At 35.9% G+C, this 14,687-nt stretch overlaps 1 protein-coding gene across 1 annotated transcript in view; it reads right to left on the bottom strand.

Moving 5' to 3' along the window:
* LOC150084486 (protein kinase C-binding protein NELL1-like) overlaps window positions 1–14,687 on the bottom strand; it is a 512,402-nt gene that overhangs the window by 136,398 nt on the left and 361,317 nt on the right. The window contains exon 14 of the mRNA XM_090375239.1: window positions 7,452–7,574. Within this exon, the coding sequence (XP_090231365.1) occupies window positions 7,452–7,574 (123 nt within the window). The remainder of the gene's footprint in view (window positions 1–7,451; window positions 7,575–14,687) is intronic.

Below are 14,687 nucleotides of genomic sequence, written 5' to 3' on the forward strand. Positions count from 1 at the left end.
AAAAGGAGTTGCACTGAGTGTGGAACACTGTGGGGCTGCTTCCTTTTGAATATGAGATGAGAGAGCATTCTGATAGTGGATCTGAAAAGCACAATAACTCTCATTACTTGAAGAAGATGGCCCTCCAGCCCCTAAATGATACCAAGTAGTGTCAAAGTTTTCTCACCATCCACAGTGATCCTAATCGGATATTTCATGATTAAAGCAGTGTGTGAAATAGTTTGTGAAGGGTTTGCCTCAGGAAGGTCCACGCTTCAACTACCTTTGTACCAAATTCCCATTGATCACCCAAGAGTAGCTAAAACAAGTTATTTTTGTTGAACCTCAAATTCACAAACTGTTGAGGGAACTATGAATAAAAGAGAAAAACAGGCATGATTAGCTTTAAGTCTGTTGTTGAGAGCTTCTTAGGGAACAACAAGGATCCAGACTACAAGAATATAGTTGAAAATATGTTGGCAAACTTAAAGAAGCTGGGCTGTAACATGAGTGTCAAGGAAGATTTTTTACAGTGCCACATCAGCTACTTCCCAGAAAATCTAGGAAGTGTTAGTGAAGTACAGGGCGAGAAGTTTCACCAGGACATTAAAGACAGAGACGAGGTACCAAGGAGGTGTAATGTCAACATTATGGCTGACTATTGCTGGATGCTGAAGACAGACTGTAAAGTAGGAGCTGAAAGAAATCAAAGAAACAAAAATTTGACCAAACGTAGATCAGTACATAAATGAGAGGTGAGTGTGCAGTGGACTTTTTACCACACTGCCCATTTTAATAGTATTTTCAACCTGATTTAAATATGAAAGTCTAGTAAAAGTAGCATCTTGTTATAATTTCAGTGCACAAATTCTGCCAAAATTAATAAAAATTTGTGAAAAATCTAATTTTCTTTCATGGTTTTTGAAAACCTAACATGAAAACAGAATTCATTTTTGAAATCAGCATCTGTAAAGGATTCAGAAACACCCTTTTCTGAGAAAACATCAGTGAATTTTTTTTTTCTAAATGCAGATTAGTGTTACTAGCTTCATTTCAAGTACAAGTCAATGTTGAAAAAAGGTTGTGAGTTAGGGTTAAATTTGAAAGTGCCTGCAATTCGGCCCAGAGACAATAGGAGGGAGTGCATGATGAGAATTGTCAATCAATTCGGCCCAGGACAGACTGTGCAAGGCTCATGGGGTAGAATTTTTCTCAACATGGCCTGTGCTTGTTAACAAGAGGTTGCTTCTACAGAGATGGGATACACTTAAACTGAAAGGGTGCAAGAATATTTTCTGAGGCTACCAAGGGAGTGTTAAGTGGGTCGGAAAACTGCTAGCTTGGGAGGGGGATACACAGACTAATAGATTAACAATGTCCACAGGCAGAGGTGAAAACGATTCTTGCACTGCTTCTATTGGAACGAGCAGCAGAATAGAAATCAAGGTGCTAGGGATTTTTAGAACTGCTGGGAGTAATCATGGAACAAGTAAATAAAGACACTCCCCGACTTACATAAATTCGACTTTATGTAAGTTTTTGCCGGCTAGTGCTAACTGAAAAAAATATATGGAAACGTATTTTGCATTAGCAAGGAATTGATGGAATAAATGGAGGTATTGTGAATATATCACAATGCGAACCCAATAAGTTTTTTTATTGTTTTTTTTTCTTGGTAATTTGTTCCAAGAAGTTGAAATTTTTGCCAGCTATATAATGTTGGAAGATCATTTTTATGATGGAAATTGTATTAGTTTTTTTTTTTAATTTATGTCAAATAAGCACAACACAAAAATCACTTTTAACTAAAGGATGCAAAAAAAAAAAACACATGGCCAACAAGGTTACAACAGCTACTATTGGCTAAGAGGAAGGGTATGTGATCTGGCCAGAGAATATACTACACTTTCATCATTATCATATGAAACAAAATTGATTCAAAATGATAAGAAATGAAGATAAAACAAAAACAATTTGCACTTTCCAGTTTATGGGCTTTTCTGTTAGTGAAATCTATTATAAACGGATAGTAAACTCATCTTATTGCATTTGCAATAATACCGGTAACTGGAATTGTGCGGGTTTTTATGTTGTTATGGTGAAATGTGTTTCCCCTTCACTGAAATCTTCAAAAAAAAAAAAAAAAAAAAAAAAAAAAAACACAACACCTTTTCTTGATTCCTATGTACTTATTACAATGATGAAGGTAAAGTTACCAGCGGAAAGTGTATGTGGTGGCAGTGCTATGAAACGAAACAAAATTGATTTAGAAATGAAGATGAAAATCATTAAGAAGTAAGGTGCAGGACAAAGTTTGTTATCTATTGTAGTGGTCTCCAAACTTTTTTGGTTGTACACCCTAATTTTACTTAAAAGGACTAGCGCACACCCTGTAAAAAAAATTAAATATATAAGTTTAATATATTTTTTTATTTATAAAATATTTTACATGGAAAGCATTATATCTAAAATCACATATAATTTTAAAAGTTCACAAAAAAATATAAAACAAAATTAAATTGAAGTTAGAGTACAAAATGATAAGAAATCATTAATTAACAAGTGTAGTAAATGTAATGCAATACTATTTGTTTTATTTATAAATAATTTACATGATATACATTATATCTAGATATAATGTATTATATCTAGATTATATATCAGTGTGGAAAACAGCACTCAATTTTATTGAGGGCTATCTCAGGCACCCTATGGATCGTCTTGCACATCCCACTTTGGAGACCACTGATCTATTGCAAGGGAATTAAATCTTGCTGCTTCAACAGTGAATATTACAGAACAGCATGCATATAAAAGAACATGTTAAAGGATCAACACATTTAAGATAATATTGAAGATGGAAAAGCTATTAATAATATGAATGGAAATTCAGATTCAGAAACAAGGGCCCCTGAGTCTAATGGCCATTCAAGCAAAAGCAAGAAGTATTTATGAAGATATTAAGAATAAGTATGGTGAAGAATTTCACCATACTTATTCTTAATAGGTTCAAGCATTGAGCTGGTTTCCACAATGTTAAAGTGAAATTTTTGTAATTGCACACTTTTGAAATTTTCCTGCACATGAATAAAAATAAATTGAATAAATAATTCTATTTACAAATTCGAACATTTCTTTTTCACTTCAATCAAATTCAGTGCACATATTTGTGAGTTGTATAAGCCTTTAGGGAAATTCAGACTTATGTAAAATTCGACTTATGTAGAGTTCCACAGAACACAACCCTTACGTAAGTTGGGGTGTGGCAGTACATGGGCTGTATTCGGGTAACTAAGAGTAAGACTAGGTACTTGTATACTTGAATGTACACCAATGCTAGGAGTATAAGAAATAAATAAAATTTAATGAATTTTAAGTGCTGGTCAAGACATCAAAGGGAGATATTGTTGGGATATCAGATGTCTTGCCACATGGATATAAGGAATGCAGAATTTGAATTTGGTGAGTACGATGTGTGCAGAAAGGACAGACAGGATAGGAAAGGAGAAGGGTTTATGCTGTTAGTTAAGAAAAACAAAATGTCAGCCAGTGCATCCAGTTTACATGGGTGGCCAATGCAATGTTGAGCAAGTTTGATGTGACATAAGTACTGGGAAAGCAAAAATGAGGGTAGGAGTGTGTTATATGCTTAATGACTCTGATGAGTACAATGAACAACTGTATAGAGAAACAGAGTAGGCCAGAAAAATCAGAATGTCTTATATTGGGGGATTTTAACTTTCCAGATATTTCTGGAACTTATGGGTTGGTCACTCGCACACTAGTAAGACTTTTGTGGATTTCTGGATGAATGTTTTCTACAGCAGCATGTGTGAGAGGGAGTAATATTCTTCATCTGATTATCAGCAGTGATTATTCATGCATTCAGAATCTGGAGATAAAAGAACCACAAGGTGGCAGTGATCGCAGTTACTTAGGATTTAATTAAAGATGATCACAAAAGAGTTTAGGCCATTAGGGGTAAGGGAAGGGTTTATGCTTTTGTAAAGGTGGCTATGGTGATCTCAGGCAGTTTTTAAATTCTATATTGTGGGACCAATGGATAATGTTACCAAAAGCAAATTCTAAATGGGAAGCATTAAAGGAAGTACTAGGAAGTATCTTGGAAGATACTAGGTTTTTCACACAAACAAAGAAATACTCTTCAAGATTAAGGCCTAAATAGATGTCAGATGAACTGAGACTTGTTGTTATTTGGTTTTTAGGAGCATTAGCAACTAAGCCCATATTGCTCCAGGAATATGCAGTGGTCATTCCTTGACCTTTCTGCATCCTCCATATTTGGTAGTCATGGGCTCGAACCCCAGTCTAATCAAGAAGCTTGTGCTACGCACTGCTGCTCCTGCCCACCTGGCTATGGAGGCGGCACTGAGACTCGTAGCAGAGAAGAAAAATGCATGGCATGCATACAAATTATCAAGCGACACAGAAGCCTATGGAAGATATAAACTAGTCTGTAATCAAGTCACAGAGGAGATTAGGCAGGCAAAGGCAGATTATGAGACATCTCTGGCAAAGAAAAACAGCAAAGACTTCTTTACCCATGCAAACTGTAGAAGGAAGGGGATGAATCAGATTAGTCCACTTGATATTGATGGTTTGATGATCCTGCTCAGGTACTGACAAACTGAATGAGTATTTTGCATCTACATTCACACATGAGGAATTCTGTAGAGAATTGGAAGCCAGACGTTTATCCAACTTTAATAGGAATCTAAATGACTTTGTAATTACTGAGAGGAATGTAGAGGAGAAATTGTTGAAGTTAAACATAAGAAAGGCAACTGGGCTAGATGGGATCTATCCAATTATATTAAGGGATGCAGCAAAGGAAGTATTATCCTTAATTATGAGATTATCCATAATTATGAGAGCATCCTTGGATTCAGGGGAGTTCCCCATGGACTGGAGAAATGCAAATGTATCCCCAATTCACAAAGGGAGATCTAAGGGTGACACGAATAATTACAGACCTGCTAGTTTAACTCCTGTTCCAGGGAAAGTAATGGAGTCAGTCACAAAAAGAAGCAATGCAGGATCATGTAGAGAAGACTGCAGCTATAATTCACACACAGCATGGATTTGTTATGGGGAAATCTTGCCTGACCAATTTCATTGGATACTATGATGTGGTCACAAAGGAACTGGATGCAAAAATAATTTTGATATCATATACTTAGATTTCAGGAAAGCTTTTAATACTGTTGCACATAGTACAGCATTGTGGCACTAAGGGAAAGTTGCTGCTGTGGATAAAAAAGAATGGTTGAGCAATAGAAGACAAAAAGTGGTAATCAATGGACATTAATTTTAGGAAGGATGTAAAGCTGTTGGAACAGGTACAAAGAAGAGCAAAAAGATTGATGAGGGGATTGAAGGGGTGCTCTTATCAAGAAAGGCTCAAGTTCTGCAATTTGCAGCATCTGGAGACTAGGCACCTGCAAGGTGATCTGATTGAGGTGTCTAAGGCTTTAAATGGTTTGAGAAAAGCTTAATCCTGATGGGATTCTTCCTTTTCCTCAGATTATGCACTTGAGATGACAAATTCAAATTGAGGAAAAACAGTTGTAGAATAAATGAGTAGAAATTTGCCTTCAGCTAGCAAGTGGTTGATTGCTGGAACAAACTTCCATCTGTCAATGTGGAAGTAGATAGCTTAAATAAATTGAAGGAAGGATTGGACAAACCTTCTGGAGAGGCAAATCGGAAGTGTGGTTTTTCTTTTTTTTTTTTTTGTGTTTTTGGCTGATGCTGTATAAACTTGCTTTCTTGCATCATATGGCACTACTAATGATAATTTCATATTTTGATCACTGCTAACAGTAAAGGGCAGCAGCTCTCAAGCATTAATAACATAAAGACTCCTTTTGGCTTGAAAAAAAAAAAAATTTTTTTTGATTCTCCAAGCTTAACAAAAATAATTTATATGCTGTTAACTATTTCATTTTTTAAATATGTATAAGTAACTTCAGACATCATCTGCAGATCCTCTAGTGCATCTCTATAGATTTCTATAGCATTTCTCAAACACATTTTGAGAAATGCTGCTTTTGAAAAATGCCATAGAAATACTGTGTTTGAAAATAAGGGAATCACAGCATGGTTTGCCAGAAAAAATATCTGACCAATCTTATCTATTATGAAATTGTAAAAAAAAAAGAAGTGGATGAAAATAACAATTTTGACACCCTCAATGTAGGTACCATCAAAATGAAAAATAAAGAAAAAAGAATGAAAATGAAATGGTACATCAATGTAGGTACCATTTAAATGAAAAAGTAGCAGAAATATCAGAATTAGATTGACATCGTATCAGATTAATGCGCATAACAAAATCAAGAAGATGAATACAGAGAAATTGCAGCTAAATTGTTGTAGCTTTATTCTGCTTTTCAAATACAGTGACAAGTATAAAAATAACTTTTAGAGTTAGCTGAAAGCAAGTTTAACTGGGAAGCATTATCCGCAGGGATATACAGTCATATCATAAAAAGATAACTTCAGTTATGAAATTTGCTTGTTCATGTAGCAAATTTCATCCAACAAATAGCCCAATTGAAGGCTCAAAAAATGAAAGAGGAAGAGTTCTTTTGAAAGTTAGAAAGAACAGTAATGATTGATAACAAAGAAAGTATCATAATAACTGAGAGGAAATTTGCAAGTTAGGAGGTAATGACAAATATATGCACAAAGATATTTTATTAAAACAAATTAAATACCTTTTCCCTGATAAGCCACAAAGTATTTGTAATTAAGGCTGCTTGTGCAAGCCAAATGCTCTTAATTACAAACAACTTCGGTATAAAAACAGTAACAAGTATACACTGAGGGAGCATATTAGACCATATCATATGAAAGGGTCTTGAACACAACTAACTTCAGATACAAAAGTATATAGAGGATTTAAGGTTGGAAGTAATCCTACTTCCTATACTGAGAAAAACTGAAATGATAATTATTAGAAAAATAAATGTGTTAAAAACTGACATATTAAATATACTTTAAATGAAGAACGGCAAAAATTAAAAGAATTTAGAAAAATCTGCATTGGCATAATTTATGTGAGGTGTGTAAAGACATAATCAGAATGCTGTGGTAGATCCTGGAAGTTAGAAAAAAAGATTACTTAGACTTTAAACAAAGCTTCTAATTCACTTCCACAAGGCTTTTTTTATATTATTGCTCGCTTTATGGAAAATGTTACATGATTTCACAAGGGTTTATTACTAATCTCTTTCTGTATCCTATATTTATTAATGATAATGATGTAGGTATTTCAAGTTTAATGCCCAAGTTTTCTGTTGCTACAAAGTCAGGAAATAGACTGTTAATCAACAGTAATCAGGGTATGTTACTTCAAACTCATTTTTGGAAAAGGAGGTTTAGTTACGGGAACTAAAGAATTTCTACGAGTGAGCATGTGAGTGAGAGAGAAAGAAGAGGAAACTTACATTCACAAATAAACCCATCACCTCTGTAACCTTCCATACATTCACACTTATAGCTGCCAGCAGTATTTATGCAAATAGAATTTTTGTGACATCCATGCTCCATTGTACTGCATTCATCATGTTCTATAAAGAGAAGGAAATTTATTAATCTAACTATGAACAACAAAATTATAAATAAAAACACATAGTAGTAGTATTCAATGAAACTGCATCACCTCAAAAAAATTAAGCTCTATTTCTGCAATAAAATTATGTTTGTAAGTTGTAAATAATGCATCCATCTTACATCGGACTTCCCCCATATCCATATCATGAAGTATTATCTAGCTTGTAGCTATAAAGACATTCCGAGTAGCCTAACTGTTAATTTGTGCTGGGGCTGCAATGGGAAAATACATACAATTAACACCATGCAAAAAAGAGTGTGGCTGCAAAGGTTTTCTACATGTGAAATAAGTATTCATCTATACAGTCATCAGTTTTTATGACTGTTTTCTAAACTTGAAAAACAGGCTCTTATTAAATGAAAAGGAAAGGAAGTAGAAGAAAGGGACTTTCTACAGCATACCAAGATACAATGTGTTTGTGTCTTGAAAACTGAAGGACTTGTAGACAGAAAGACATATCAGTTTAACAGAAAAAGAATTGAAAGTTTAAGTGAGCTAAATGATATGCAGAGTGGCCTCCAGAGAAGCGAGTCTTTTTTCCTCTAATGAGTCAAAATTTAACTTGAATAGCTTCGATGACAGCAGTGTATAAGGAGGTGAAAAGGCAAGTAATTCCACTCACACTGCTTAGAGTCCACAGTGAAATTTCCTATACCTCAGACAGTGTGGGACCTTATTTTGAATAAGAGTTGATCACCTACATCTTTTAAGGATTCTCTGAATGCATAGATATACAAGAATATCCTTAAATCAAAATTACTACTTGCAACTGCTTCTCACTTGCAGCAGACAGGTAACTGCATTTTCCAGAATGATGGCTCTTGCGACAGAGCTAAAAGAATAAGTGACAATTCAACTACTATTAGTGTTCCATATAAATTTAGAGCAGTTCTTCTTTAGTTACAAGATAAGAATGTTATAAAACTAACATACTGATAGTATGCTGGTATCATTACAATATACATAGTAGAATGCAACAGCGTTTGCATAAAAGACACCATTACAACACATATCTGATGTTAAATGTTTTAACAATTTTAATGATTTGTTTGTTTTCATTATTTCAGTGTTTTCTCAGTAAGTACAAAATTAGCTAAGGGGCTAAAGTCCATTAAGATATTTTTGTGGCCAGGTTATTGGTTGATTTTGCACCAAAGCAACTAAGACTGAAGTTGCATGTATTGGTCAGTTTGCTCGTTTCTCAGAAACAAAAAACTTTTTAGGAGAGAAGAACTATGTAACCTAACTCAATTTATTAGAATGCTAATAAAATTGAATCTTAATCTCTCCAGTTGTTATTTAGCCTCATTATTTCCGCATTAAATATATTAAAAATAAAACTTTCTAGATAACGGAAAAATCAAAATAACGACACCTTGAATTCCTAAAAGTCTACTGTATATTGGTTTTTTTTTTTTTTTTTTGTTTTTTTTTTAACCTTCTGGTGGTGATGCTTTACCATATAAAATCCCCCAGTACTATCACACTGACATAATTCAATTAGAGGTCACCCCAGCTACTTCTATCAGAGGACAACAAAAGAATTTTCGTTCATTTCTTAGTTGACCCAACCTAGTGTGGCCATGGTAAGTGTCCCTATATTATTATTATTATTGTTGTTGTGTGTGTGTGTGTGTGTGTGTGTGTGTGTGTGTGTGTGTGTGTGGGTTTCTGTATAGCTGTAATTTCTGAATAGTTACTGTTATCTATTTAGATTAACACTGTTACAAAATGTATAAAACTGATAATTTCTGTTATGGCAACATAACAGAAATGTCACAGGTGTCTATACAGTGCACTAAGCAAATTTAAAGAGTGTGTAATTTGGCATAGGGGTAAATATACAGGCAACTATTGAAATATTATAGGTTGTACATATGGACTATCCCAGTATGTATATATCACTGAAATAGTAAAATGGTGTGACATCCTAAAGAGACAGCAGTTCCCATGTGTCAGCCAGTTATCTGTATTGATAATGATTAATATATAATATAATATAATATAATATAATATAATTATATATATATTTTTTAATTTTGGCATTTAACCTTAATGGATGATAAATAATGCAACCATTAAAATGGAACCATTTCTTAATCAGCATACCTATTATATCCAGGGCAGTCACTAGTAGAGAAGGGAACTACACTTTCAGATAACCTGAGTACAGATTTTACAGTCTTAGTCTGTATATATATTTTTTTTACTTTCCTTTAATTATTTATTTTTATTTATTTATTTTATTTTTTTTTTCAACTCTGGGCTATTAATTTCACCTACTTTTTAGCAAAAAGTAAAAAGCCATACAATTGCCTGTGACCATATAACATTTATTACTAGTGAATATATATTAATATTTCATTGAAAATTTAACCACTTTGGTATTTTTTTGTGTAATATTTCTAAATAATGTAAGAAAATGTTTTATTAATAAGTAAATGTTTATTTCCTTTTAAAATTAATACCATTATTTAAAATTGCATAATAAATATACAAGGAGCATTTGAAAAGATTATGGCCCTGGTATAAAGGAATTATATGAGGAGTCTGGTAATACGTTACTTTTCAACATAGCCCCGCTTGGAGTCATGTTTGGATACACAATTGCCACTGATTTCTCAATGCATTCATTCCAACTGCAAAGAAAGTTTTCTCTTGTGCCACTAGGAATGCATCTATTGCAGTAATCACATCTTAATGAGCATACCTATTTTTGATCAGCTGTCAAAAACTTTGGGATACATCATGCAGATACTTTTACATTGCCAGTGTCTTGAGCATCTCATCTAAATGTGTGTCCCACATAACAGGTGATGGGGATATATAATGCAATTAATAATAGAGAAGCTGCAATAATAATAATAATAATAATAGAGAACTTGCAATGTCCCAATAATTGTAGGTCTTCAACAGCATGGGTAGTCTTAGACTCTCCCTCCCTCATTTAAATTCTGCTATCCACTTAATCACAAAACAGGAAGGAGCATCTTCCCCTGATGTAACCATATCCTCATGAACTGCCTTTGGTGTTAGCCCCATTTTTCTCCAAATAGTGGATGACTGGATGGTGAATGATTTTGTCCATCTTTCCTCTTTCACACAACTTTGACGAAGGACCAATAATTAAAAAAAAAAAAAAGACATTCTTGAAACTGTGTGACACTCAGAGGGCTACTATCTGAAGTGCTATACATTAAGCATAGAAATTTTTAACACTGCATCACTACTTTTTCATACTCAGATCATGAACTTTTGAAATGCCCCTCATATTTATACTCATGTGTATTACATAAAATTAAAAAATAAAAAGGTAACAAAAACTGTACATACAATTTTTGACAAAAAAAAAATATATATATATATATATATATATTTTTTTTTTTTTTTTTTTCAGACAGACAGACAGAGATACAGAGAGAGAGAGAGAATATACACTCAACAATCACTGAATTATGACCACCCCATCTGCAATGGACTATGCCTCATAACTCACACTATAAAAAGCTGAACAGCTTCCTACACTAGGGGGATGCAAGTCAAAGTGATAAAGTAGCAGTTACAGGACGTAGTAAATATATCATGGAGTTTCAAAAGGGCATGATTGTGGAACTCGTGCATCAGGTGTTTCCATATCAGAAACAGCATGTCTTGTTGGTTGCATGGCCCACTGTGGTTAAGGTGTATAAAGAAAGCGTCAAATGAGTCAAACCACCTCCCACCAACAGAACTGTAAAGGATTATGCCATATTTATGGTGAGTGAAGGATAAAATGCATTGTATGGGCTCAGCAGCAGGTCACTGTGTAACAGTTGACATCGTAATACAATACAGGAAATATAAGAACAATATCCCAAATGATGCAGCACACACTCAGATGTATGAGGTTCCATAGCAGATAATCCAGGAGACACCCTCTCCTCACCATTGATAATTGTTGACAGCAAATGCTGTTGCTTCAGCAACATGCTGGTTGGACACTGGAGGACTGGAAACAAGTGTGCTGGTCAGATGAGTCCACATACTTGGCACAATATGCTGATGGCTGCCTTCATGTGTGGTGCAAGACCAGTCCACAAAACCATCATGAATGGTGCCCACTAACCAGGCAGGTGGCAGTGGTTGCTTAACATGGAGCATGTTTTTCTGGCAAGTACTTAGACCCATGGTGCATACAGTCCAATATTTCACTAGTGAGGTCTACCAGCAGCTCTTAGGAGACCATGTGCCCCCTGCTATTTCACATTTTTTCCCAGGACAGAAACAGGATCTTCCTAGATGAGATAACCCTAGGGGTTTACATTTAGTGAACATGGGTTTGGCACACCTAGGGTCCTGAGCTGGATATCATCATTCTTCTCTTTCTTGGTGATTCCTTTCTACTTCTGACTCTTGTTCTCAGGGTAATTCAGAATTTTTTTTTTTTTTTTGGCTGGTGTAGCATAAGCCTCAGGCTTCCTTGCACCATATTTTTTATGAAAACCCCAAACACAAAAGGTATCAAAACCTATAGTACTTAGTACTGTGCATGGGTTGAAGGAGAAGTATGGGGGGAGGGGAATGCCGGAAACTTTGCTCTTAGAGACTAAACATGGGTTTCACCACTTCAAACCTCCAATAAGCAAAGTGGTGGTATTTCACCAGTTGATGAAAGTCATCTACCACTTTGTGCTGGGTCATCGGGTCTGCATTGTGCACAAGTGGTTCAAGAAGACAGTGAAGATATTGCCCAACTTGATTGGTCTCCAAATTTACCTGACCACAATCCAATTGAATACCTGTGAGATGTTTTGGAATGAGAAGTGAGGTGTATAGACATGCAACCATCATCTATTACAGCACTGGAACACCTTGCAGGTTGCAGATCCCAACAGACATCTAGTAAAATCAATGCCTAGGTGAATAGTGGCTATTATGGTGAATAGTGGCTATTGATGATGGTATATCAAGCTTAATGTCCAAGTTTGCAGACGATACAAAGGTTGGCAGGGTTGTCAAGGACACTGCTGACACTATGCTGCTGCAACAGGATCTGGAAAGGTTGAGCAGATGGGCTGAGAGGTGGCAAATGAAGTTTAACATTGACAAATGTAAAGTACTACACATGGGAAACAGCAACCCCAGAGCAACGTATCAACTCTGTGGTACTACACTGACAGTGGTAGAGAATGAAAGGGACTTGGGGGTGGTTGTGCAGGCAGATATGAAGTTCTCTGAGCAGTGCAGACGGGCTGCAAGAGTAGCTCATGGAGTATTGTCAATGATATACAGGAATTTTTCCAGCAGGGATAAGGAGGTGATTATTCCATTGTATAAGGCAATGGTCAGGCCACACCTAGAGTACTGTATACAGGTCTGGAGGCCTCATTTCAAGAAGGATGTAGAGCTGCTGGAACGAGTACAGAGAAGGGCAACAAGATTAGTGAGTGGAACAAAGCGTTGCTCTTACAAAGAAAGGCTTAAGTTTTGCAAATTACAGTGACTGGCAACTAGGCACCAGTGAGGTGATCTGATAGAGGTGTATAAAGCCTTGAATGGTTTGAGCATGCTCAATGCCGATGGGATTCTTCTTCTTGCTCAGAATAATCACCTGAGAGGGCATAAATTCAAATTGAGGAAAGACAGATGTAGGATAGATGTGCGGAAATTTGCCTTTAGCCAGCGGGTGGTTGGTTGGTGGAACAGACTTCCATCCCTTGTGGTGGAGGTTGATAGCCTAAATAAGTTTAAGGCTCAGCTGGACAGGTATTTTGAACGAACAGAGGGGTGAAGTGGAAGTGGGTTTTTTTTTTTTTTTTTTTTTTGGCTGATGCTGCATAAGCTTGCTTTCTTGCATCAAATGCCTCTACTAATGCTAATGCTAATTATCCATGCAAACTGTGGCCCAGCAATCACTCAGAGTGTGAGTGAGTGAGTGAATGCGTGCGTGCACACACATATGGTTGGCTTTGCATTAGCAACACCCAACTAATGCAAAAGGTGGCCTCATGAGGCCACCTTTTGCCTGTAATACAGCCTGAACACAACTTAGCATGGACTCCAAAAGGTATCCTGTGCTAGTGCTACCCATGCATTGCACAATGCATCCAGTAATATCCACACATTGTCAGGTGAATAGAAATAACATTGAATGTCCTTTTCCAATAGATTCCAAACATGCTCAACTGAGGTGAAACTGGCTGAGTTCAGTAGCCATTGGAAGATGGCAAATTCACTGTCATGTTCCTAAAACCAGTTTATAACTTTCCAGGTCTTGTGACATGCCACATTATCTTGTTGACAGACACCAAAGTGGTCTGGATACGCTGTCATCATGAAGGGGTATACTTGGTTGGTAATGACAGAAAGGTAAGCTTTCCCATCTAGCCATTGAGTAATAGTGATCAGCGCATCTAGAGCATGTGACGAAAACAATCCCTAAACCATAACACCAGCAGTTTCATACAGAGCATTCAGGTGACATACTGTGCTGCATTGCTCATGTTTTTTTATGTAAATGCCAAACACGAGAGGTATTAGAACCTATAGTACTTAGTACCGTGCTTGGGTTGGAGGTTGAGAAAATGAAAGAAGATATTTCTTGACAATGGACTTGAACTTCTGTAGAGTAATTTTCAGGGAATACATATGAAGAAGGTTGTTCCAGAAAACGGCAGTTGAATGAATAAACGAGGAAGATGAAAAGTTGGTTCTGTGAGTTTGAAGTTGGACTGTAAATGGATATTGGCTGGTGGTGCCACATGTTGGGACTATTTTGAAAGAGAGAGCAGGAATTATAGAAGCCAATTCAGAAGAAAAGTGCCCATGGAAATATCTGTAGAAGAAGCATGCAGCAGAAACAGTACCTCTATGAGACAGCAAGTGGAGAGACTGTTAGAGATAAATCATTAATTAACCTAATTGCCCTCTTCTGAACGGAATCAAGAAGCCTGAGAGAGATTTTGGGGGCACCACCCCACATGTGGGAAAAATATTCCATGGCAGGGTGGATTTGCGATTTGTAAAGAGTGAACAGTTGTTTGGAGGAAAAGTAACACCGAGAGTGAAAGAGAACCAAGTTTTTTAGATG

The sequence above is a fragment of the Mastigoproctus giganteus genome, chromosome 6, assembly GCF_048544385.1.
Source record: "Mastigoproctus giganteus isolate SK-2022 chromosome 6, ASM4854438v1, whole genome shotgun sequence".
NCBI lineage: Eukaryota > Metazoa > Arthropoda > Arachnida > Uropygi > Thelyphonidae > Mastigoproctus > Mastigoproctus giganteus.